This window comes from Trichosurus vulpecula, chromosome 7, assembly GCF_011100635.1.
Source record: "Trichosurus vulpecula isolate mTriVul1 chromosome 7, mTriVul1.pri, whole genome shotgun sequence".
In the NCBI taxonomy this organism is placed as follows: domain Eukaryota; kingdom Metazoa; phylum Chordata; class Mammalia; order Diprotodontia; family Phalangeridae; genus Trichosurus; species Trichosurus vulpecula.
The window spans coordinates 15,721,446-15,747,478 of record NC_050579.1 but is presented as its reverse complement, the minus strand read 5'-3'; the positions used below and the strand labels follow the sequence as shown (position 1 = coordinate 15,747,478).

Genomic DNA, 26,033 nt, shown 5'->3' with positions numbered 1-26,033 from the left:
GTGTTCAAGGTGTGCTTAGTGACTGATTATGAGGGATCCAAAGGGCAATAATGGGCATAATCAGGCTGCAACATATGACCAGTGATGACCTGTGTCTATGGAGTGTGTAAAAGACACCATCAAAGCTGGCCCTGCCCTGTCAGAAGAGAGGTGGTGGGCTATGGGTGCAGAACGAGGCATACATTTTCAGACACGAGCAATTATTGATTTGTTTTGTTTGATTGTCCTTATTTGTTTTAAGGGAGGGTTTGATTTGTGGTGGGATATGATTAGGAAGAAAAAGTGATGTAATAAAAGAACAGAAGAGCAAAAGCAATTTAAAATTAAATTAAATTTAAATTTAAAGGCATCACCCAGGCAGCTCTGTAACAGTGTCAGTTGCAGAGAAAATGCTGACCTGTTTGGGGAGAGAGAATTTCTTCTTCTGAGAGTTCCCTAGGTTAATGAGATCATGGGTCCATTTTCTATCCCTATCCTATCATCAAGAACACGTGAGGTCATAAAAGGGGATGGGTTAGAGGGAGGTAGAATCAACGATGTAGCCCGAATGTTGCACTCACTGGCATCCATGAGATGTCAAAAGGCCCAGAGGAAAAGGATCTCTCCAATGCCTTGAATAGATCCTCTATGGATCTACAAGAACAAGACTCAGGCAGCCCGAGAAGGGGGTAGAAATGGATTGCAATCCATTCCCGCAGAGGGTGCACCCACAGCATCAGTATCATGCATATACATTTAAGTAAATGTGACGATTGCCCAAGCCTTTTATTTAGCCCACTAAATTTTTAATAAGAGGACAATCTTGTTGCTTATACCCTTTGTCTCAGGGATCCCAATACTTGGCATATACTTGACAGAGGTCAATGAAAGAAAGAAAAGTACATTATCTAAGAAAGTATTTTTACTGGCACTCTGTAGTAGCAAAGAGAAAAAAATGGAAAGAAATGAGTAGCTGCTGGTTAAGGAATAGTGAAACAAATGATGGTATATGAAATGTCAGTTTTTCTTTGGGGGAAGGGACCAAGACTTTCATTGATATGAGGAACTCTATCGATGTTTTAGAACATGTTTTATAGTAGCTGTTTTATAACATGGTCTTGGAGAATTGCCTGGGGCACTGAGGGTGACACGTCCAGGGTCACACAGTTGGTAGTGCCAAGGGTGGGCCCTGAACCCAGTTCTCCTTGATTCCAAGGCTGCTTCTTTTGCAATGATACCCTGCTTCCTCTCATGTGAACATAATGGAAAATTGTCATATTCAATTCAAAGAATCATGAACAGCTTGTGATCCTGCCTTGAAAATGATCTGTGTGACCCTGAACAAGTCACTTAGCCTCTTTGGGCCACAGTTTCCTCATCTGTAAGAGGAGAGGGACAGACTCAATGATGCCCTGGGCTAGATCTATAATCCTGTGACTGCAGTCCCATTTCAAAGGCACACAATGACTGCAATAAGGTAAGAGAAAATAACACCAACATAATAAGCATCTAAACTCATTAACTGCAGAGCACAAAATTGGATCTACAGAACAGAGGATGAAACACATCCCTCCTCTCGGTAGACAGGTTGGGGAGGACAGGTGTGTTTTGGCTTTCCTCATTAACTGTTTTTCTTTGTTACAAGGGAGGATTCAGTGGGGGAGTGGGAAGGAGGAGGTATGCCAGGAAATTACTGTGATGTAAAAAAAATGAACACAACAAAACCCCCAGAGCAAAAGGCATTAATTTTTAAAAGAGAATGTTTCTGAGGTTTCAACTGCCCTTGTGAAGGAGCTCCCCTTTTTGCTTTGATCGAGTCCCAATTAAAAATGAAAAAAATGTAAAACTAAATTCTGTAGGACAAAGCCTTGAAGATGTGTGTTCCTTTGAAAGGTCACACACTCCCCACTGATGGCATTCTAGGGAGTGGGAGGCTAATTAAGCAAGCCATTTTGGAGTGCCATTTCCTAGAAAAGTGGCGTTACCAGCTTCCCATCATGGAGCTAACTTCAAGGGAGGCACCAGGACCTCTAAGTGTTGGACATAACTGACCTTGTTGATAAGCCGCTGTTATTTGGTCCTGGGTCTTTATGACCATAAGATAGGCAATTGGGCTTAAGTGACTCGCCCAGGGTCACACAGCTTGTACATATCTGAGTGCACATTTGAATTCAGGTCCTCCTGACTCCAGAGCCAGTGCTCTATCCACTGCACCACCTCGCCACCCAGGGTGAGCATATTTTTAACTTTATCCAAAGGGGAAGAGGGTGAGTATGTTCTCAATTTTAACCAAAGAGGGTTAATCTCCGGAAAAAATATAGTTTTGGTCTGGATCTATGATGTCATTACTGATGAGAAACTGTGAGGAAACTCTCCTCTGATGCAGATCCTTGGAAACTAAGGGCTTACATGACTTGCCCACTTTTGAGCCCACCTTTTTACTTGTCAAGGTTGGCCACAGTGGGGAAATGGAAGGAACCCTGAGCTTGGAATCTTGGAATCCAGCTGTCCCCTGTGACTGGAATGCACTTCCTTGCTACTTGTGACCCTAAGCAAGTGTCTTCCCCTCTGTGGGTGTTTCCTCATCTTTAAAATGAGGGGGTTGGAATAGACCTCAGTAGTTCTTTTAAGTTATAGATCTACAATAATAACACATTTCTAAGACTCCTAAACATTTACAAAATGCTTTCCTTACAACATCTCTGTGGTATAAGGAGTGCAACTAATATTCCCACTTTACACAACACAGCATTACAGTTGCAGAGCTTATGGGACTCAGAGGCCACTGGTCAACCACTTAATTTTACAGATGAGGAAACTGAGGCTTAGAGAGATGGAAGTGTCTTGTTCAAGGTCACACACCTAGTAAGTGTCAGAACTAGGTTTCTAAATCTAGGTCTCTAGAGACCTTTTCCTCTAGATTTTCTCCAGCACAATTTCCTTCACACTACTCTTGCCCTTCTGAAAAGGGACTGCCATGACACAGAACTTAAGGATAATACAATGATGAACCTGGTGGCAGCTAGGTGTTTCAGTGGATAGAGTCAAGGAGACCTGAGTTCAAATCTGCCCTCCTTAGACATTTATTAACTGTGTGACCCTGGGCAAGTTACTGAACCCATGTTTGTCTCAGTTTCCTTAACTGTAAAGTGGACATAATAAAAGCACCTACTTTGAAGGATTGTTGTGAGGATGCAAATGAAACAATATTTGTAAAGTACCTGGCAGATAGTAAGTAGGTGCTATCTAGATGTTTATTCTCTTCCATTTCCCTGATTTGCTTGTATTACTAGTTCCTGATGGGAGGAGAGAGGTGGGGAGCAAAGCCTGGACAGACAAAACCTCAGCAATTTACAGATTAGGAAACTGAGGAACAGAAAGGTGAAGTGTCCTATATGTGCTAAGCCTTAGAAGTGGCATTTGAGTCTGCATGCTCTGAACTTAGATGCTTTCTCCCCTGTATTCCCCGGTGGGTGACCCCCTTCGAATAAGAACGAAAATTGGGGGGAGGGTCATAGTATCAATAGTAATGAATGAGCACTTTCTTCCATTGACTTATTTTTTTTAGGATTTTGAGGATCTTACTTTGAGGATTCCCCCCTCCCCCTACTCTCTCCTCTCTCTCTCTCTCTCTCTCTCTCTCTCTCTCTCTCTCTCTCTCTCTCTCTCTCTCCCTGTCAGACCGTAGTTAGGTTTGGCATTGCACTGCTTTAGAGTTACTACAAGGAATAAGAAATATTCCCCAACAGGGTCTGGAGGGATGTTTGAGGCTTTACATGGCTGCCCCCTAAGTTGGGGGTGATGCCTGATACATCAGAACTCGGCTCTCTTTTGCAGATCAGAAACTACGGGAGTTACAGCCTTGGATCCCTGTTCCCTCCACTCCAAAAATAAATTCACTATGGGGGGGCGCAGGGCGGGGGTGGGGGGTTGGTACCCGATGTAAGTGTCTATATAACTCCCCCCTCCCCGCCCCTCGCCCTCCCATCCTCTTGTCAAGGTTAAATGCAAGGTTAAGTCTGCCACCTCCCCTGGCAGCCGCCGAAGTACCTGAGTAGGAAGTTGGCTCTTTCCTGGCCAGAATGTTTCCTATCAGAGCGAGACAGGAAAGGAATTCAGGCATGGAGGGATGAGGACCTGGATGCAAATGCTGCTACAGCCTTAGCCGATTGGCTGAAAGGGCAGGAGCCTAGCATTTTCCCTCAGCTCAAGCCCGGCAAGCCTCAGTCCATTAATCCGGATGGGCTTTTTGGTCCCACCCCCTGCCGCGCTCACGGTCCCCACTCTTCCAGGCTGGGCTCCGAAGGGTCCCTCCCGGGAGTCAAGGAACGGTTTTTTCCTCCCTGGGATCCAGACCGGGAATTGGCAGGCGGGCAGGCGGTCGGCTGGGATTCCCTGCAGCAGAATTTGGCCCTAGAAATCAGACTGTCCATCTGTCCGTCCATCTGTCTCCATCAGTGTGTCTATCTTTCTGACTCAGCCTGTCAAGTCTTTGTCTCTGTCATTCTGTCCAGCTCTCTGACTTTCTGACTTGGTCTATCTTTCTGTCTCTCTGTCAGTCTGTGTGTCTTTTTGTCTCTGCTTCTCGGTCAGCCAGTCGGCGTGTCTGTCTGTCCATCCATCCGCCTGCAGCTTCGCGTCCTGGTTCCCGTTCGGGGGCCTCCCCCCCCCCTCCCCGAAAAGGTTCCTATGCTCTAAAGGTCACGGACACACATGCACAGAGAACCAGAGCAGGGACACCTCCCCGCCCCCCCCACCCATAGGCACACTACAACCCTCTTCCCGCCCCCCGCCCCTCTCCTCCCCCTCCCCCTCCCCCTCCCACAGCCTAGGAGAGAAGACAAATAAGGAATCCCCGTAGCCTAGGAAGGGGAGGGAAGGAAAAGAGAGAGGAAGGACAGGACAGGGTGGAACAGGACTGTACTGTTAGGGGAGGGGAAGGCTGGGCTGGGACTGCATGCGTGGCAGTGGCCGGGGCTCTGCCTACGGTCCACGGGGAGGCTAGATTGGTACGAGCTGGGCTGGGCTCAGGGCGCGGCCAGGAGGCTGCAGGGCTGAGGAAAAAGGGAAGAAGCGGCCCGGCCCGGCTGGGTTAGACCAGGGGAGACTCGGAGAACCCCCCCCCCCCCGCCCCCAACACCCTCTCCGAGCTGCCCCCTCCCTCCCGGCGCCGTGCGTGGGCACGTGGAGGGGGGGGGTGAGCTCGCCGTCAGAGGGTGGGTCAGCCTTTGTGTGCGCCCTGGGTGGGTAGTGTGTGTGGGGGTGTTCTTACACTAGCTCTCTGAGTGTATGTATGAGAGGGACCCTAATATTGGAGGGCTAGGTGTGTGACAGTGGCCAAGATAGGGCCTCTGTTCCCCGAAGGAAGACTGTGTGTGTGCGTGTGTGTGTGTGTGTGTGTGTGTGTGTGCACGCGCGCCTAGGGTGAGGGGCTTGGAGGGAGGGGACAGCAGCTCCGAGAGGAGGGTGTGTGCGTGCGTGAGTGTGTGATTGCGAAGGTGTAAGATTGTGAGAGGGAGCGCGCATTAGCGCGGGGCTCCGTTCAGTGATCTGGCCGTGGTAGTGGCCGCGGCAGCGGTCGAGGAGGGGCGAACGCAGGCAGGCCCCGGGAGCGCGGGCCGGCTCTCGGATCTGGGCTGGGCTGGGGAGGGCGGACCCCCGCCCGCGGCCCAGCCGGGCCCGGCCGGGCCCCACCCCTCGAAGTGCTCCCCTCCCCCTCCCGGGCCCCGCCCCCGGCCCCGCCCCCAGACCCTCCCCCTTCTTCTCGCGGGCTCTGCTTTCCTCCGCTAGGCTCTGCTCGGCTCGGAGCTTACCGGGGGCTGCAGCGGCTGCTTCCTGCAGGGCCCGCCGGGAGCCGAGGGGACGCTGCTCCCGGGGAACCCGGGGGGCCCGAGGAGCAGGCGGAGGGGCCCAGGGCGGGGGGCCGGGGGAGATGAGCTCGGCCGAGGCGGCGCCGGGGCCCGAGAGGGGTGTCAAGAGCGAGAAAGTGGACGAAGCGCAGGCCCTGGCGCGGAGCTGCGCGGCGCGGAGACCCGACTTCCAGCCGTGCGACGGGCTCTCCATCTGCGCCACCCACAGCCATGGCAAATGCTTCAAGCTGCACTGGTGCTGTCACCTAGGCTGGTGCCACTGTAAGTGCCCGCGTCCTTAGCCTTTCCTCCCTCTATGACCCCCCCTCCCCCTGCCCCAGGACCCCATGATCTCGGAACGCAGCTGAGCCCAGGGACCGGGAGAGCCAGCGATCTCACCGCCTTACACTCTCCTCCCTGCCTCCCCCGCCCCGGACCGGCAAGGTTTAGCCCAGCCGGTGGTGCCACCCCCGACGGCTAGAGAGGCAGAGGCATCCTTCCCAGAGGCGGACTCTTCTTCCCATTCCCTTCCTCCCACTGAGGTTGCAACGTGGGGGTTACTCCCGCCTTGCTACCCACCCTGAGGGCCAGCCTGGCTGAAAATAGAGCCCGCTGCCCTGCTGGCAGGGGCTGACCTCCTTCCCAGACTGGGAGGGAAGCTTGCCTGCGTCTGGTGCTCACTGCTCTCGGATTCTTTCTCACTCTCTTCCCTGTCCACTGGGCGATATTTCTCTCTCTGTCTCTCTCTCTCTCTCTGTCTCTCTGTCTCTCTCTCTCTCTCTCTCTCTCTCTCTCTGTCTCTCTCTCTCTCTGTCTCTCTCTGTCTCTCTCCGTCTCTCTCTGTCTCTCTCTCTCTCTGTCTCTCTGTCTCTCTGTCTCTCTCTGTCTCTGTCTCTCTCTCTCTCTCTCTCTCTCTCTCTCTCTCTCTCTCTCTCTCTCTCTCTCCTCTCCCTCTCTCTCCTTCCCTCCCTCTCTCTCCTTCTCTCTCTCTCTCTTCTCTGCTCTCGCTCTTCTCTCTTCTCTCTTCTCTTTCCCCTCCCCTTCTCCAAATCACCCTTGGGTCTCGTTTCTCAGACAAAGCTTTTAGAGACAACTAAAAAAGTGTGGCGGCAGCTGGGAGAGGGGCACCGAAGTCAGCTGGCAGTTTGGGGGGATGCTTTCGACGGCCAAGCCTCTAGAGGGGTGTGTGTGAATATACAGAGAGATAGATGTATGTAAATCACAGATGTGTTTAGGGACCTGTGTATACGCACACACGTATGTGTGTTTATATTCGACCTTAAATTTGTATTTGTGCATAACTAATTGTATATTGTGTTTATGCATATATACAAATGTATATATGTGCACCTATCCAACCCTATGTATGCTTATATATGAATATATATATGTGTGTGTATATATATAAGCTTATAACTAGCTTTACGTCAGGGTAACTGTGTATGCATATATTTCTACATGCATATGAGGAAATAAAATATATGCACACACATGTGTTATACTGTGTGTATATAACTGTGGAAATCCTTAAGTATTCATAACCAGTGCAATATGTTTATGTATTTAGGCACATGTATATACATGTGTGTGCGTACATAAAAGTGTACACCCAGACTTACATGGGCATATATGTGTCCAACCCCAACCCTCCATGTATGTGTCCATGCATGTGTATGTATGTGTTTATACATACATATAAATACATGTATACATCTATACCCTATGTGCATGCATGTTTGTGTGTGTGCGGATTTGTTTTTACCTAACCTTGTGTCTACAAACATAGAGTTGGATACATATGTATGCAAATACACATATTGGGCTGGGTATATAAAGCACCATCCCAGGCTGTCAGTTGACTTACACACACACACACACACACACACACACACACAGATGTTTTAAAATTTTAAAATGAAAGTAAGTGAGGAAGCCAACCCAGACACCAATTCCTAAAACAAACACTCATTGGGGTCTGGAAGATTTGCAATGTTTGTTGTTGGGTTTTTTAAGGGACCAAATGGACCAGGCCTTTCATTACTTTCCTGTTGTCTATCAGTTTGGAATGAATTGAACTTAATGAGCCGTTTAGTCAGAATTCCGCCTTTGTTGGAGGTGTCTGGCCTATATTTTTTTGGTCACGTCCTTGGAATCACTAAGTAAAATTTTAAAAAGATTCTAATTATCATGTCCACCACAGTCTCGGCAATAGGAACTTTGGGGAGTAGCTGCTTTCTGCTGACATAAAGTGAACTGTAGAAATTCTCGTTTTTCAAAATTTGGAAATATTTGTGTTTAATTAAGTAGTAACCCTGCTGAGGGTTGCCAGGGGAAAGCACGTTGTCATGAGAGCTTCATCCTTTATGAAACAGAAATGGACATTTGAATTGAATTATGAAGAGTTTGTTTGGCAAATATAAGAGAGGCCAAGTTGAAGGTTAGGTCACAAGCCCTATATTCTGGGTCCCTTGCGGGGATGCTCATATCTTTTCTTTGCCTTCTAGTCTTTGCCTCCTCCTCTTCAACCGCTGGAAAGAGCAGTTAAACAGGATAGGTTCCCAATCAGTCACAGGAACAGTGGGGAGGTTAGGAAGCTCAAATGCAGGAGTGGGGATGGAAATAGAGGGAATCTGGTGAAGACTGAGCTTTCTAAGGAAGGGGAGCTTGTAGGGCTGGCCTGTGGTTTATCAGTCTACAGTGGGGGATGGTAAAAGGAGTCCTAGCTCTAGAGCTAGAGGACCCAGGTGCAAATCTGATGGTGATTATGAGTGTGACTTTGGATAAATTATTATCACTGTGCCTCAGTTTCCCTATCTGCTAAATGAGGAGGGTCAGCCTAGATGACTCCTAAGGTTTCTTCCAGCTTTTAGCAATTGAGTGTGATGGCTAGGCACATAGGCCTTTCCCCCCAAATACCTGCCAAGTAGTTGACTGTGGTAACACAAGCAGGAAGGTCCAGTATCAGAGTCCTAGGGTATCTAGTCTAGGGTAATGGGTTGGACCAGTTGCTTTAGTCACCAGGGGCCATGATTCAAGGCATTGCCAGTTAACAATCTGGAACATTTGGAGAAAAGCTGGTTAGCGTACTAGATGAGCAAATGGTTTTCTTATGCTTACCATGATAGGTTAACAATTGGAAGGCGCCTTAGCGATCATCTAGTCCCTCATTATTTTGTTGTTGCTGTTCTTTGTGACCTCATCTGGGCTTTTCTTGGCAAAGGTACTGGAGTGGTTTTGCCATTTCCTTCTCCAGTTCATTTTACAGATGAAGAAACTGAGGCAGACTGTTAAATGACTTGCCCAGGGTCACCCAGCTAGTGTTTGAGGCTGGATTTGAATTCAGGTCTTTCTGGCTCCAGGCCCCGCCCTCCATGCACTGTGCCACCAAGCTGCCCCTCATTATACAGATAGGAAAACAAGTTCTGGAGGTCACACAGCTAATGTGGGGCAAAGTGGGGTTTTGAACCCTGGTCCTCTGACCTCAGTTTCCACTGTGCCATGTTGCTGCCTTCTTGCGGTAATTACCAGGGTAATTTCCTGTCTTTGTTTCTGCCATGCTATTGGACAAAATTGCTTAAAAGGTTGGTCTGCTGAGATAGTGACAGGGTATCAATCCTTCCCATCCCCTGGCAGCATCTCTGCCATGCTGCAAAGAGATCGATTCAGTCCAATCCAACAAACATTTATCGAGTGTCTGCCAATATGTTTCAGGCATTGTGCTTGGTGGCGGAGACACAGAGATGATTCAAACAGCCCCTGCCCTCAAGGAGTTTACACTTTAATTATGTTTTACTAATCTATTTATGAAGCAGATATAGGGAGGGAGGGGAAGACCTAGTATGTCCAGGGTTCTAGAAGCTACAAGTCTATGTCTGCCATTGGCATGAGGATCATGGTAAAACAGAGAAGGGCTGGATTTAGAGTCAGAGACAGTAGCTTTAAGTCCTCACTCTGCCGTTCACTGCCCATGTGACCTTAGGCAGGTCATTAACCTTCAGGGGCTTCAGTCTCTTCTTAGGGAAAGTGAAGAGATTAGGTTTAATGGCCTTTGATCCTCTGATCTTTGTCTCTTCCCATTCCCCTTCACCATTCTCTTTCTGGAAGATGGCTCGGATTCCTTATATGCGCATGACTATGTTCACAAACACACAGACACAGACAGACAGACAGACACAGACAGACACACAGACACAGACAGACAGACACAGACAGACACACAGACACACAGACACAGATTCAGACACACGCGCACACACACACACACACACACACACGCAAGCACAGCAATGATGAAGCCATTGCTCTGATTGGAAAAGTGTAAAGAGAGGAATTTCTCTCAGAGACTTACCTAATTTACCATTGTTACAAAAAACTTGAAAGAGGCATGCATAGTGAAATCTCTAGGTTACAGATCACATCAAGCTTTTCCAAGTAGCCAAATGCCAGGTCTGTTGGGAAAACCACAAGAAGAGCTTGAAGAATTGGTGACTGAATGAACATTTGGCCTGGGAATTTCTGGATTGACAAGTTTAAAGGGATGTATTTGAGGAAATGTAGTGAGTGAATGAGTGAAAAAAAACATTTATTAAACACTATGTGCCAGATATTGTGCTACAAATACAAAAGTGAGATAATTTCTGCTCTTTACAAGCTAACATTCTCATGGGGAGACAACCTACATAGGAGAATGGTGGTCAGGGCTAGGAATGGTGGTCTGGAAAAAGATGGTGAGTGGAACAATATACCATAATCCAAAGCTGTTTTACCCCAAAGTTATGGGCTCTGATCGGTCCATTTGTTCCTTCAGAAAGTCACTGTAGACAATGACATGAAGATATTGGTCTAATGTGTTGCTGTTAATTTTTTTTAAGTGCAAGAAAGTACGTAGTGTCACTGAGAGAACAGCGGGAACAAAACCTAATATCCTCTCCTTGTCCAGAGCTGTGGTGCAGCCTCATCTGGAATCTTGCTTGAGGTCTCCTGGAAAGAATTGTAAAATTGGATATCTGCCAAGAAAGATATCATGAAGCTGGAGAGGAGCAACTAAACTGTCCAGGCATTTAGGGGGATGACCTTTTAAAGGCAGTTTAAGACTCTTCACTCTAGAAAGATGAAATCTAAGAAGGGGGAATGATCAAAGTCTCCAGAATTATCAAGGAAGCATGGATTCGGGTTCTAGTGCTAGGTTCACCAAGTATTAGCCATGAGACCTTGGGAAAGTAATTTCTTTTCTCTTAAAATATAAATCAATTCGTTTTACAAGCGTTTCTTATTATTCCCTTTCACTCACTCTCTGTTGAACAATTTTAAAAGAGAAATGTTGAATCTGGAGTTTCCAGTTTCATATCTATCATCTGATGACTTCTCTGAAGCACAGTTCTCTCATAACAAGTATGCACAGTCCAGCAAAACAAACTTCCACATTGACTGTTAAAAAATGTATGTCCTTCCAAAAAAAAAAAAAGAAAAAGAAAAAATGTAAGTCTTTCTCTGCATTTTAAGTCTATCACCTATCTCTGGTAAGAGATGAATGGTGTGTTCTTTCCTCAGTCCTCTGGAATTGTGACCAAAGGTCTGTATTCTGAATTTCCAAGTTGTTTTTCTTTCTGTTTGTCTGCTGTTTTTGGAGTCTACCATTTTCCCCTTTATTGAAAATAAGGATAACGTTTGCCTGTCTTCAGGAGTCTGCCATGCTTTATTTATTATTTCTTAGGCTTGTTGGTGATCAATCAATCAACAAGCATTTATTAAGCACCTACTGTTAGGGATTAGCACTGGGTTAGGGATAAAAAAACGAGCCAACCCCTGCTCTCAAGGAGCTTCCATTCCACATCATGTTCATAGATAAGTAAATATAAGAAATAAACAAAATAAACATTGATTGATTTTCGGGGGGGGGGTGTGTGGAATGCGGGACACTGTGAACCTGGGGAATCAGAAAAGACTTCTTAAGAGAGGTAGCACTTGAGCTGACCTTTGAGAGGAAGTTGAGGTTCCAAGAGGCAGAGATGAGGAGGGAGACTTCCAGGCACAGGGTAGGATATGGGAGAGGGAGAACCTGTACAAAGGCACACAGTAAGTGCTTAGTAAATGTTTGTTGACTGACCAAGATAGGTTTCAAGATTTCAGTGGGTTTTGTTAACTCGTTTCTTGACAGAAGAGACCATGCCTTTTTTTTTTTTAATCTTTGGCTTCTCTCAGCATCCACTGCAGTATTTCACACATACATGTATAACATTTTTTTTGAATTTGAATTCCTGGGATGCTGTTTGTTTGGGTCCAGCAACATGAAACCACTTAGAACAACTGTGTTCTCTTTCCCTAATTCCTCATCTATGTTGGCAACAATTTCCTATTTTTATCTTTTGTTCTGTACTTTCTTGATAGGCTCTTCCCTGGAAGATGAATGTGAAATATGAGCTGAATGCTTGGACTGTGAGTTAAGCTCTTGGAGATCGCCAGTTTGATTCTCTAGAGCTAGGAAGTGGAGGAGTGGGAACAAGGGCAGGGGTTCTTACCTTGGGGGCTGTGAGCTTATTTGAACTATTTTGATCCCTGTATTTCAATATAGACTGCTTCCTCTCTAATCCTATGCATCTTCTTGTATGCATTTAAAAACATGATTCTGAGAAGGGGTCCTCAGGCTTCACCAGCCTGCTACCAGATGGACCTGGGAGTGACACAGAAAAGGTTAGGGGCTCCTGAAATAGAGCCAGGTCCCCAGTTTCCAGTCTGGTGCTTTGTTCAGAGTGTGGACAATTATATCCCGAAACTGAATAATTCAGAGTGGCTGGTGAATCTGGAAATCTCTCCCTCTGTTTTGGTTTTTCAAATTTAAAATTGTTCCTCATTCTCGTTGTTTCAAATAGCAGCTTTTTCTAAAGCCCTCTTTGTCATCGGAACCATTATCTGGAATCTCAGATGGCTCCACGCTTTGACCTCCCTGCCACTCTTCTTTCAGGGTTTCGCCTTCATCTCCAGTTGGGTCACATGCTCTTTGAGAGAGCCGCATCTGTCTCTAGGGAGGCTGGAGTCAGACATCAGCTCAGTTATCGCCTACCCAGGGAATCTTGGGTAGGTCACTTCATCTCTACAGGCCTTAGTTTCCTCATCTGTCAGAGGAGGGGTATGACTTCTGAGGGCCCTTAAGGCTTGAGCTCTATGAGCCAGTGATCTTTTATAGACCTGCTGGACTTATCACATTATGCTGGGCTTATCACAGAGTTCCCAACAGCCTCACTGGCTTTGTTCAAATCAGAGGATCCTCGATCTCCAGCTGGAAGCGACCTGAGAGGCCCCCAATCCAAATCCCTCTTTTTTCAGAGGGAGAAACTGAGGCCTGCGAGGTTGATACTTTAATAGCTAGCATTTATATAGTGCTTTACATTTATCAGGTGCTTTACATGTCTTTTCTCATTTGATCCTTACCACACCCCCTGGGAGGTAAGTAAGAGAGATTGTAGATGTGGAGAAGGGAGGGTGATCTCTACTCCTCTTTCTTTTTACAAATGAGGAAACTGAGGCCCTGGTAGCTCAAGGGACTTACTATCACAGGAACATAGATGATGAGCTGGAAGGTACTTCAGAGGTTGTTTAGCCCAATTTTTTTTTATTTTACAGATGAAGAAACTGAGGCTCAGACTGGTTAGTAGACTTACCCAAAGTCACACAGGTAGTATTGGAGGTGGGATCTGAATCCAGGTCCTAAGACTGCTCTGACTCCAAATCTAGCACACTTTCCACTGAATCATGTTGCCTCAGTCTGCCTTTCTTTTTTCTTCTTCATCATTTGTGCATCATCACATTTTATTGTTTTGATTCTCTGGTGAATTGTGTTCCCTTTCAAAGTTTAGATCATCCTTTTTATTTGGTGCCCACATCCCTTTGTGTGAAACACTTTGTACTGGGTTGACTCCCATCAGCTTGTTCTCAGGGAGTCCATGGTGAACACGCTAGAGCCTGTCAGGGAAGGGCATGGGTGACTTCTGGCCCCTTCTACAGCTAGAGTACATTGAGTTTGAAGGGATGTGATTATTCCAAAGTGGCTCCTGGCACCGTCGGTGCACTTGAAGCTGCTTGCTCACTCTACACATGGAATACCCTCAAGACTCCTCCGGAGATGGAAAGAGGGAGGAGCTCCTGCAAACAACTGTAGCCCTGCCTTTCCATGACTAGCCTTCAGAGGAGCGTGCATGCTGGAGGGCCTCGCTTCCCATCAGCCTCCTGAAGCTCGGCTGACGACAGACGAGGGCTGTAGGAGCAGCCGGCCACCTTTCTTTCCATTTCATTTAACCTGTCATAATGATAATGATCATGGTGATGATGCCTTTATGTTCTTAGAGCAGGACAAAAGCTAGAGGCCATTTTTATTAAGAGCAGTGACAGTTGTGTCCAGTAGCCAACATGAATCATATTCAGAATGGTTGTAGAATCTAGAAACCTCTCTCTGTCTGTCTTTCTTTCCCTCCTTCCCCTCCTCCTCCTCCTCCTCCTCCTTCTTCTTCTCTCTCATTCTTAGTTTCTGTCTTTGTTTCCCATTTTTTTTGCTACTATAAAATGTGCTGCTATAAATATTTTGTTATATATGGAAGCTTTGTCTTTGTCATTGACTTCCTTGGGATATATGCCTTAGCAGCGGAACCTGTGTTCAAAGAGTACAGGCATTTTATTCACTCCCTTTGTATAATTCCAAGTTGTGCTGCAGAAAGGTTGAACCAATTCACAGCTCCACAAACAATGCATTAGTGCGCCCATCTTTCAAAAACCTGCCCTACATTCATTCTTCCCAGCTCTTGTCACAGTTGCCAGTCAGTTGGGTTTGAGGTAAAACCTCAGGTTTGTTTTGATGTATATTTCCTATATTATTAATGATTTGGAATGTTCTTTCATATGTTGTTGATTTCTTTTGAGAACTGTATATTTATAACCTCAGACCACTTAACTATTGGAGAGTGGATTTTGTTCATGCATTTCTGTTAGTCTGTATATTAGATATCAGATCCTTATGGGGATATTGGATACAAAGATTCCCACCCCCCTCACCCCTGTTATCTACTTCTATTCTCGTTCTAGTTGTGTTAATTTTGTTTATGCAAAAATCTTTTCAATTGCATTTAACAGAAATTATCTATTTTATCTCCTATAACTGCCTTTATTCTTTGTTTGGTTAAGAACACAATCCCTATCTAGAGTTGGAAAAAGCAGATTATCTGCTTTTCTTCTAATTTTTATAGGGTACAATCTTTAATATTCTGGTCACATGACTATGAGAATTTATTGTGAAGTGTATTGTGTAAGATGTTTGTCTAAACCTCATTTCCGCCAGACTGCTTTCCTGTTTTCTCAGAAATTCTTGTCAAATAGGGAGTTCTTTCCAAGGTAATTTATGCTGTGGAGTTCATCAAACACTGCCTGAGTGATTGAGTTTGATTACTTCTGATTCTTATCAATTCTTTTCCATTCATCTCCTTAGCTACTTTTAAAATAGTACCAAATGGTTGTGATGAGCACTTTATAATATAATTGTGACAAGGGCTTTATAATATAATTTGAGATCTAGAAATATTATTTCTGCTTCATTCTTGCTTTTTTTTCATTATTTATCTTAAAATTCTCTCTCTTGGTCCTCCAAAATGAATTTTGTTATTATTTTTATCTAGCTCTGTACAGCATCCCTTTGGTAGCTTGACTGGTATAGTACTAAATTTTCAAAAAATTTGGGAAGGTAATGTCAGTTTGATTATCTTGGCATGAGCCAGCCATGAGTGTTGAATATCCTAGAAGAGATTCTTGGCCATGTCTGGGTTAGACTGAATGGCTCCTGAGGTCCTTTCCCATTTGGAAGTTCCATAATTTCAATCCTAAGGTTGACCTATCCTGCTATGATGATCATAATTATGTGTGTCCATCTAGTTAGTGGTTGACATTGCCATTTATATGTTTGTGGCATTTTAGAAATTCTTTCCCCTTGTCAGAATTGTCATCCTTCATATTATAGTGCTTCATTAATCAGGCAAAAGAATATTGCCATAGAATTGCAGTTTTATTAATTTAATTAATTAAATGATTAATTTATTTTATTAATACAATTAATTAGTTTACCAACACAAACAACATACCCTCTCATTAGGGGTCTTTTTAATTTTTAATTTAATTTAATTTTTAAAAGAATAACTTGAGAAGGAAAAAAATAATAATCTAGCTGTAATATGGGCAGAGACCAGTCACTTACCTTGTTGCATGGAGATCAGTCAGTCAGCTCGCATTTAGAAATCATTCTCTTCCAGGCTAACAACATGTTCCATCTTAGGGGTCTTGTTTTTATAAACTGTAGAGAATGGTTTATAATTAGCACCTCCATTCACCAAGGTCTCTGCCCATATTATTGTTATCTTGGCTTACGTTCCCCTCCTCTAATCTTAGTAACATTAACAAAACAGCATTACTACCAACAACAAAACAAACATTTTAAACACAGAGACAAAAATAAAAATCCATTGGATATAAAACTATAAATTCGATTTTGAAAAAAAAGTACATATTAACATGACATTCCTGCTAAAGGACAATTTCTGCCTCCATGTCTTTGCACAGTCTGTCTCTCATTCCTGAAATATTCTTCTTCCTTCTGTCTCCCTTCCAGGCTCAGTTCAAATATTACCTCCTATACGAGGCCTTTCCTGGGGTCCAAGGACCTGGGTTCAAATCCTACCTTTGTTGGTCACTATGAACCTATGGCCAAATCACTTAAAATCCCTGGCCTTCCTTTTCCTCATCTGTAAAACGAGAGGGCTGGACTAGGTGGCTTCTTTGGCTTCTCCAGCTGTGGCTCTATGATCACACGATCTAATATCTTCTCAATTGTTAGTGACTCCCCCATTTTACTTTGTGGATAGTTTGTATTTCCTTAACAGATAGAATATAAGCTCCCTGAGGGCAAGGACTGTTTCATTTTTATCTCTGCGTCTCCTGCACTCAGCACAGCGTCTAACACAACATGGGTCCTTCATAAGTACTTGATCAGTGAATGAATGAATTTGGACAAAATAGTAACAAATGCCCTCTTCTCATCCCTGTCCTTTTCCTTCCGTGTATTTTTCCAGATTTTGCTGCTACTGCCATTGTGTTATTTTTATCAGGATTGTAGCCTCTTCCCTCTGCATCACTTTGTATATGTCTTCCCATGTTTCTTTGTATCTTTTTGTATCCTTGTCTTACTTCGGAAACCATTCCATTTAGAATTGCAAATAGAATAAGGGAACATTCTTCTTGTTGCTATTTACTTACTCAACAGACCCCCTTTCTGTGGCTACTCCCGAGGGGAGCCTCAGCCTTGCCCCTCTGCACCCTTGAGATGGTGTGTGGGGAACAAATTCTGAACAAAGTATTGTCTTTCATTTTGGCCACCATAGTTGAAAGGTATAACTTGGTTGTCTCGTTGGGGCAGAAACCTTTATTTTCCAGCCTCTTTTTTGGTGAAGTAAAATATTCTTACATCCAATTGGAAGTCCCAGCCACATCTACAGGGACATAAAATACAATTTATAGGAGAATTCAGATGGTACATCAGGGTTTTGCCATGCTTTCTCTTATAAATTACCCGCATCTACTTTGGATACTTGTCTCTCTCTAGTATATACCCATTATGTATCCATTGTCTCCATGATTATAAATTGAGCTCTTTGGGGGCAGAAGTATTTTCACTTTTTCTGTGTACCCCCAGCAATTAGCACCATGCCCGGCATGCAGTAGGTGCTTAATAATTGCTTGATGATTGATTATTATATGCATCCTTGTAATGACGAAATGCTGGATAGGTGTTGCTGCCTATTCATGCTCACTACAAGCTTCTCCATTGCCTGTGGGACTCTCTGCTTTCATTCTTTGGAGACTGGAGTATTCCATGACTTGAAGCCGTATGATGTCACTGGGAGACTCTCCCACTGGGAGAAGAGGGACACATAATTTCATTGATATAGATGAGCAGGCTCCTCCTGTCAATGCAGGTTGGCATCTTCTCTGTAAAAACTGCCTAGAGCACTGAGAGGTGAAGTAACTGGGCCAGGTCATCTAGCCAGCAGCTGTCAGAGGCTGAACACAGCTTTGAGGCCAGCTCTCTGTCTACTACATGAAATCATCATTAAAAAGATTACTCTGATTCAGGGAGAAGCTCAAGGCCATTAAAGGCATTGTGTAGTTCTCCAAAGGTGATCATCCAGCCAGCCCCAGCCCTCCACCTCCTCATCGCAGCTCGAGTCCTGACTCCTTGTCCCTATTTAGCGTCTGTCCCAGAGGTGGGTCCTGATAGGCAGGCTCTATGGATGGTCCATCCAACTTCATGTCATATTCTGAACCATTGGCATTTTTCATCCACTTAGTTTTTCCTCTGTAGATAGTGAGGCTAAATGTTTTCAAATGATTATGGATTTCATTTAGGATACAGAACATGACAAGTTCAGCAAGAGAAATGTCCATGAAGGATGAGAGAGGATAGAACTGTGTGACTGGAAAAAAGAACTGGATCCTTCATGCAGCCAGAGGATAACCAATAGACAGCTCGTATATCCCATTGGTATCTAAGCGATGTCAAGATATCTAGCAAAAAGGCATCATGTTGGGTGGGCCCCTGGTGGGAAAATTGCAGAGATTTCATAGGCAGAGATTGCACACAGTGGACAGGCATGAATGGGTCGCAGTCTGCATCGTTGGAGGGAGTACCTATATCAGGGAAGAAACAGATCCACCCAAGATTTGAGGGATCAAGGACCAAAAATTCTGGGTAAAAAAGCTTTTACTGTGATTCTATTTGAGAGCTACTCTCTTCTCATTGACCATCCTGTTCCTTGGACAAATTCACTTCTGGTGTTTAGCAGTATAGTCGAGAATCATCCCCAGATCTCACTGGTACATGACACTTCATATTTTACAAATGACTTTCCTCTCGTCAATCTTTCGAGAGAGGTAGTGAGAGGATAGGACACCAAACAACAACAGCCACGACAACAACAACAACCACCACCTGCCTTTGGAGTCCCTGGATCTGGATTCCAGTGCTGCTTCTGATGCTTACTAATGATTCAGTACTAAGTAAGTACTTCACCCTGGGCCTCAGTTTCCCTCTCTGCAAAATGAAGTTGCATGAGATGTGTCCTTAGAGATCCCTTCTAGCTCTAGATCTCAGAGCTGTGAGGTGCAGAGGACTGTTACTTACCTCCTGTGTGATTCTGGGCAAGTACCCAGACCTTTCTGGACCTTTGTGAAGCCTTGGTCCACTGATACTAAGGTTGGTGCTCTTTTGAAATGGAGAAGGGGAAGGAAAGGGGGATCAAACCTCCAGAGGAAGAAGGTCCCTCTACCAGTGTAGATTGGCACCCACTCTACATCTTACCTTAGGGTCAGTGAGAAGTTAAGTCATTTCCTTAGGGTCACACAGCCAGGGTCACAGCCAGAATGTGTCAGAGGGAGGGTTGAACCCAGACCTTCCTTGCTCCAAGGTTGGCCTTCCAGTCACTCCACCATCCACCCTCTTAATGTAAGATTGTAATGAATAATGTTTGTAGATTGCTAGCAATGCTAATGGGTGCGCCATTCAGGCTGTGTCTACATGATGCCACAATCATGGACACTGTGAACAAAACAAAACCAGACAAGATTTCCCCCCTCCTTTTTGAGCTATGGTGCCTTGTAGACACAGCTGTCTCTGTTTCTCCTCCTCCATTGGCTTTATCATCATCCAAAGGACGCCATGTGGGACAGTGGAGAGTGCTGGATTAAGAGTTTAGAAGACTCTGGTTCCAATAACAGCTCTTCTATTTACCACCCAGGTTACCTTGGGCAAGTCAACCATTCGAGGCCTCAGTTTCTTCAACAGTAAAATGAGGGGGTAGGATTCGATGGCCTCTGAGGGCCCTTTCAGCTCTAAATCTATGACTGTAACAAACATTTAGGAGATGCCCTCTTTGGGAATAGTACTGAAATCTTGTTTCAGTTGTTAGGGGTGGGGCAGGAGGGAGGTGGGTAGAGTACATGTATACTTAAATTTCAATATGTTTAATTCTCTTTGATATGATAAAGTAACTGTAGTAATGCCTAATGATAATTTCTTTCTATCCCTGTAGCTTAGCTCAGTGTCCGGCTCATAGTAGGTTCTGAACAGATTTTTTTGATTGATGGGTCAATGGACAGTGACCTCTACCATCTGGAATAAGGCTAAACATGTGAAAATACACTTGGGGAAAAAAAGCCCCAAAATGCTGGAATAGTTGTAAGAAAACCCATGCACTAAACCCCATATCTTATATGCCACAGGAAAGACTCCCCCTGCCCCCTTCCTGGGCCCTCACTCATTATTGACTCTTACTTTACACATAGTTATAACAAATTTGGTTATGTGGTTTCCCAGTCCATAGCTGATTAGAAGCAGGAAATGAAAGAGCAGGTTGGAAACCCAGGATGGAGATGCTAGATTCAGGCACTGAAATAGCTGAGAAACTGATAGCTTGAGAAGTGACAGCTCGACAGCAAGGGAGGAGACAGAAGGGGAAAATGAAAGCAGATACAGAGAAAGGAGCAGCGTGGCATTCTGGGGCCATTTAGGGGACGAGTAAACAGGCCCAGTGCAGTACAATAGCCCCTGAGAGCAGCGCTGCATTAGATGCTTTATAAGTGAGCGGCTGGTTGGTGTTCAGAAGGATGCCCCTGAGCTGCTAAGGAGAACTCAGATGATGTGCTGTAAACTTTATTTAATACCAGCGATTAGACAACACATTTCAGAAAGCATCTCTATGAAATCTGGCTAATCAAAAAAGTTCGGTTGTCTTAAAGGGCACAACTTAAATTATCTCTTCTGCTTGGCATTTAAGTTGGCTCCAGCCTACCTTTCCAGGGTTTTTTTTCTCTCGTTACTCCCCTTCACACTCTCTATGCTACAGCCAAATTGGCACACTTACTATTAGCTGGACTTGGTGTTCCATCTTGTACATCTGCGCTTGTGCATGCGGACTGGCTCCTCCACACCTGGAAGGCTCTCCACACCTGCTCACCTCTGGATCTTGGGCTGTTGGACTTCCATTAAGCCTCAGCTCATGGGCTGCCTCCTAAGGGAAGCCTCTCCTGAACCCTCTGGATTAAGCCAGAAGGGAATTTGGAGTTCAATGCCCTCATTTTGCAGAGGAGGCTCAGAGAGGTCATGTGCTCATGACCCAGGTGTTCTAGTTCTAGATCTAGAAGGAACTTCAGAAACCCCCTCATTTTAGATTCCAAGGGAGATAGAGTGATTTGCCGAAGGATCACTCTTAAAATATTCTGTATATGCATGTCTGGTTAGATGCTGTATCTCTCCAAGCCCAAGTGGAATATAAGCTCTTTGAGGGTAGAGAGTTTTATTTTGTCTCCCTAGTGCCTTTTTATCCCCCAAAAGACTTAGGTCTTCCAAGACTGACACACATTATTAGCTGACCAACCACAGCTGAGTCATTTAACCTCAAAGTTCTGCTAGCCACTCTAAGACTCTCAATTACAGGTAATTCAAAATCTTCATCAGTGGAGAGACTTTCTACATAGGAGTTCCCTATACCTGTAAAATCACATGTCTCGATTATAGTATTTACAGTATTTCATTTTCCTGCCATGGTTAGAAGGTACAACCTAGTTGTTTCATGGGAGAGGAAAGTTTATTTATCAACCTCCATTCAATGAAGCAAAACATTCTTACATCCAATGGAAGGCCCAAGCGAGTCCACAGGGACTGTGGACATGAAATAGCGTTTATAAGAGAATTTAGAAAGGACAGCGAGATTCTGCCATGCCTCCTTTTCTAGGTGTGCCTTGTAGTTACCCAAAAGTTGGACATCTAAACACCCAGTAGGAACCTAATCAGTGCTTATTGGATTAGAAGATTCTTAGATGAAACAACTCAAAAATGGTGCCATTTGAAGCACCTAAGTGGCATAGTGGATAGAGCAGCAGTCCTGGAGTCAGGAGGACCTGAGTTCAAATCTGTGTGACCCTGGGCAAGTCACCTAACCCCGATCTCTTCCCTCCCCCAAAATGATACCACTGAAATCATTAATCTCTCCATAGCTTCATTTTACTTGGTTAAAATTGTTTTGAAAAAGATGAGGTAGTCTTTGACAAGAACACACTCCTGGCCAAGTGTGATCCCACACCACATTTGGAGATCATAGGCTTGTAGGGCTGGACGGGACCTCAGAGGTCGTCTAGTCCAACCGTCTCATTTTACTTATAAGGAAACTGAGTCCCCAAGAGGGTGACTTGGCCAAGGTCACACAGGTAGTGCCAGAGGTAGAATTGGAACCCCAGAGCTCTTTCTCCTTTACCGTGCTGCCTCCCATGATGCTCACAGAATTGTGATTTATAACTTCTTCAATGTAATATTCTAAATTGATCTAGTTTGGTTGAGTAATAGAGGCACCTAACTATTTGCCATCGTTAGATTGTTCAACAATTTAAGAAACCCTCTCTATTTTCCTTTTGCATTTGGAGAAGTGAATTTCCTTCCCTAGCCTTCTCCTTGCTCTTAGCTCCAAGAGGTACCCTTCATGAGTCTGGTTGCCTGAGCAGTAACTTCCAGGGGCAGGAAGAAGCTGGGTGTGTAGTCTGTGGTTGCGTCACAGCGCCTTAATTGAGGGATTCGATTTCATTCCTCCAGGCACACTGGAGGAGGCAGCTATTTTAGCTGTTCACTTTGAGCTCATCCCAAAGCCAAAATATCTGTGGGTGTTCCTCTCTTGTTGCTCAGTCCTAGTGCTGCGGAGCCCACTTACTCTATTCTGCTCATCTTGGTGTGGACTTAGCTCATTCCTTATGGCATCAATTCCCCTTGGAGAGCCTGCTCTTCACTCACAAGGCTGCAGGTCCTGTCATAGATGGTTAGTACATCAGCATTTTGTGGGGATGGAAATCTGGTAATACAGTAAAATTCCTTCCTTCTAAGTTGGTACCAAAGAATGGTAGGATCCTGGTTCCATGAGATGGCCAACTTGTGTATAAGGAAACCTTCTTGGCTGCCAAAGTTTCACTTGTTTCTTGGTCAGTTTTGACATTCCCCAACATTCCTAAGTACAAGACTACAAGACTTAATGAACTCCAGTGGCTCCTTATCACTTTGGGGTCAAAGGTAAAATGTGTTGGTTTTAACCTAGTCTCTCCTTCTCCTTTGATCTTCTTGGACCTGACTCATCTCCACATATTCTATGACACTGGCCTCTTTCTCTGGTTACCTGTCATGTTTAGAATGTTCTGTTTCCTTCATTCCAACCTCCTGGCTCCCCCACTTCCTTCAAGACTCAGCTAAAATCCCACCTTCTGCAAGAAGCCTTTGCTAGTCCTCCTTCATCTTAGCACCTTCCCTCTGAGATGGCCCTGATTTGTCCTGTGTGTATCCTGTTTATTCCTAATTGTTTGCATGTTGAGTCCTTATTATGACTGTGAGCTCCTTGAGGGCAGGCACCAACTTCCTGTTTGTCCCTAGCACTTGGCATAGTGTCTGAGGCTGGATTTTGAACTCAGGTCTTCATGACTCCTCACTGGCAACTGCGGTATTTTTACTTAACAAGAGTACTGATTGTCTTACCCTAATGGAATGTAAGGGGCAGCTAGGTGGTGCAGTGTACCAGACCTGGAGTCGGGAAGACTTGTCTTCTTGAGTTCAAATCTGGTCTTAGACACTTCCTAGTTGTGTGACCCTGAGCAAGTCATTTAACCCTGTACCTCAGTTTCCTCATCTGTCAAATGAGCTGGAGAGAGAAATGACAAACCACTGCTGACAGGACTGAAAAAAGGATTGAAGAAGAGCAAATGGTCTGTAAACTCCTGGAGGGCATTTAGCTTCCGTCTTTGTATCCACAACCTGAAGCCTAGTGAATGCTTGCTGATTTCTGTTGAATTTACAGTAAACTTTCAGTCTGCACTTGCCTCAGGTTACTCTGCACTAGGTGAATCCCAGCAAACCTGGTGAATGTGGTGGCTCATTCAGGTGTTTTTTCTTTGAATAAGCTTCCTCAGATCTTTTCAGAGCCTCTGGACAGCTCCTTTCCTTGTAGATTCACATTTCATGCTGTTCTCTGGGTCCTCTCAAGTGATCATTGTCTTTAAGAGGCAGCTTTGCTGGTGTCACCTTGGACAAGTCACTTGACTGCCTTGTCGTCATTTGTACAGTGAGGGGGGTTGGATCAATGGGGCTCTAGTTCAGGGGTTCTCAACCCCCTCCTTTTTGTTTTGTTTTTCTCCATTCTACGGATCCCTTTGGGAATAGTTTGGTGATTCTGAGGGACCCCTCAGATTCATTCTCAGATGCATAAAATAAAATGCATTGGCTTACAAAGGACACCAGTGATCAGTGGTAGTGGTCGAGTCAGTTCTCTGTTATTCATGTCAATTTAGGTTGACTGTGGTGTGTGATGGTGAAAAATAGAGGATCATTCTAAATTAGCTTGTATTATTTAATTTATATATGTGATCGGTGCTCCAGATCCGGAAGGGCCCTCAGAGGCCATCTCATCTAACCTACTCATTTTAGAGAAGACAGATTGAGGCCTAGGCAGGTGAAGTGAACTTTGTTCAAGGCATCCACCTAAAATCACAGCTCTCCAACTGCAGACAGACCACCCAGAAGACATCCAATTCAAAGGTATTCCTGAAATCTGTGCTTATCCATTTGTCTTTCTTGTCGTTGTTCAGTCGTTTTTAATTGAGTCTGACTCTTTGTTACCCCATTTGGTGTCTTCTTGGCAGAGATACTGGAGTAGTTTGCCATTTCCTTCTCCAGCTGATTTGGTTGTTTTTTTTGTTTGTTTTTTGACAGGGCAATTGGGGTTAAGTGACTTGCCCAAGGTCACACAGCTAGTACATGTGTCAAGTATCTGAGGCCAGATTTGAACTCAGGTCCTCCTGACTCCAGGGCCTGTGCTCTACTCACTGCTCCACCTAGCTGCCCCATTCTCCAGCTCATTTGACAGATGGGGAAACTGAGGCAAACAGGGTAGAAAGGACTTGCCCAGGGTTGTTTGTCGTCCCTTATACTTGTACATTTGGAGTGGAAATATCTATAAATGTGAGCATGTCATGGTTCTTTTGGGTTACTGAAATTCCGCTTTGCTTATAGAGCACAGCACCCTCTTTGATGCAGGTAAGTCATGTTGGGCAGTCCTTTGCCAGTGTCTCCCACATCACTCAATGGAAGACTTGCCCAGTATCGCACAGCTAGTAAGTGTCTGTGGCCAGATTTGAACTCAGGAAGATGAGTCTTCCTGATTCTCTATCCACTATGGTGCCACCCAGCTGCCATTGGTCTTTCACAAGGGAAAATAATAGTCTTAATAAAAGCTAACATTTATAAAGCACCTACTATGTGCCAGGCACTGTGCTAAGCACTTTACAATTATTATATCATTGGATCCTCACCACAAACTTGCAAAGTAGGTGCCATTATTATCATACCTATTTTACAGTTGAGGAAACTGAGGCAGACAGAAGTTAAGTGACTTGTCCAAGGTCATATAACTAGTAAGTGTCTGAAGTCAGATTTGAGCTCAGGTCTCCTAACTCCAAGCCCTCCAAAACCACTCTATCCACTGTCCCACTGATAACCCTCTTGTTTAAGAGCCCTATCCAACCTCCAGAAAGAGGTAAATACCTTATCCATGGCCCTAGGTGCATAGACTATTATTCTGTCAGATCCTGTTCCAAGGAGGTCCAAGAAGAGAAGGGAGAGGAGGGTAATAAATGACCTTTTCCATATATCTTTAGCTGGGGACCCGAGGCTAAAATCCCTCTAATCCTGTACAATTGGTTCCTTTTGTGTTCCACTAACCTTTAATGAATCTCTTTTTTTAGTTTTAACATGAACCTATACATTTGTATATTGCATCATTATTCAATGTTAACTTTTTTTTGCATATAGATTTGGAAATGGAATTTATAAAATTTCAGTGGCTCAAATTTTCCCCTTATCTTCTTTGTCACCAGCACTTCATCAGTTTTTGTGTATGTTCTATGTGGGTTTAAAATATATTTTCAAAAAGCTTTTTGGTTGAATTCTCTCTATTGTGCCTATTAGATAGAGTTTCTTCAATGCTCCCATTCAGCTCTGTGAAGTCTTTTCTATTTTAGTTGGACATATCATATTCTAATGGTAGAATATTAAAATCTCTGGCTGTTACTGACTTTTTAGCTATTTCATTTTGT

At 44.6% G+C, this 26,033-nt stretch overlaps 1 protein-coding gene across 1 annotated transcript in view; it reads left to right on the top strand.

Annotated features, from left to right (window-relative positions):
* The first annotated feature begins 5,911 nt into the window (after nt 1-5,911).
* The window catches only part of C7H3orf70 (chromosome 7 C3orf70 homolog), a 49,208-nt gene continuing 29,086 nt past the window's right edge, over nt 5,912-26,033 (top strand). Inside the window, exon 1 of the mRNA XM_036767758.1 lies at nt 5,912-6,110. Within this exon, the coding sequence (XP_036623653.1) occupies nt 5,912-6,110 (199 nt within the window). The remainder of the gene's footprint in view (nt 6,111-26,033) is intronic.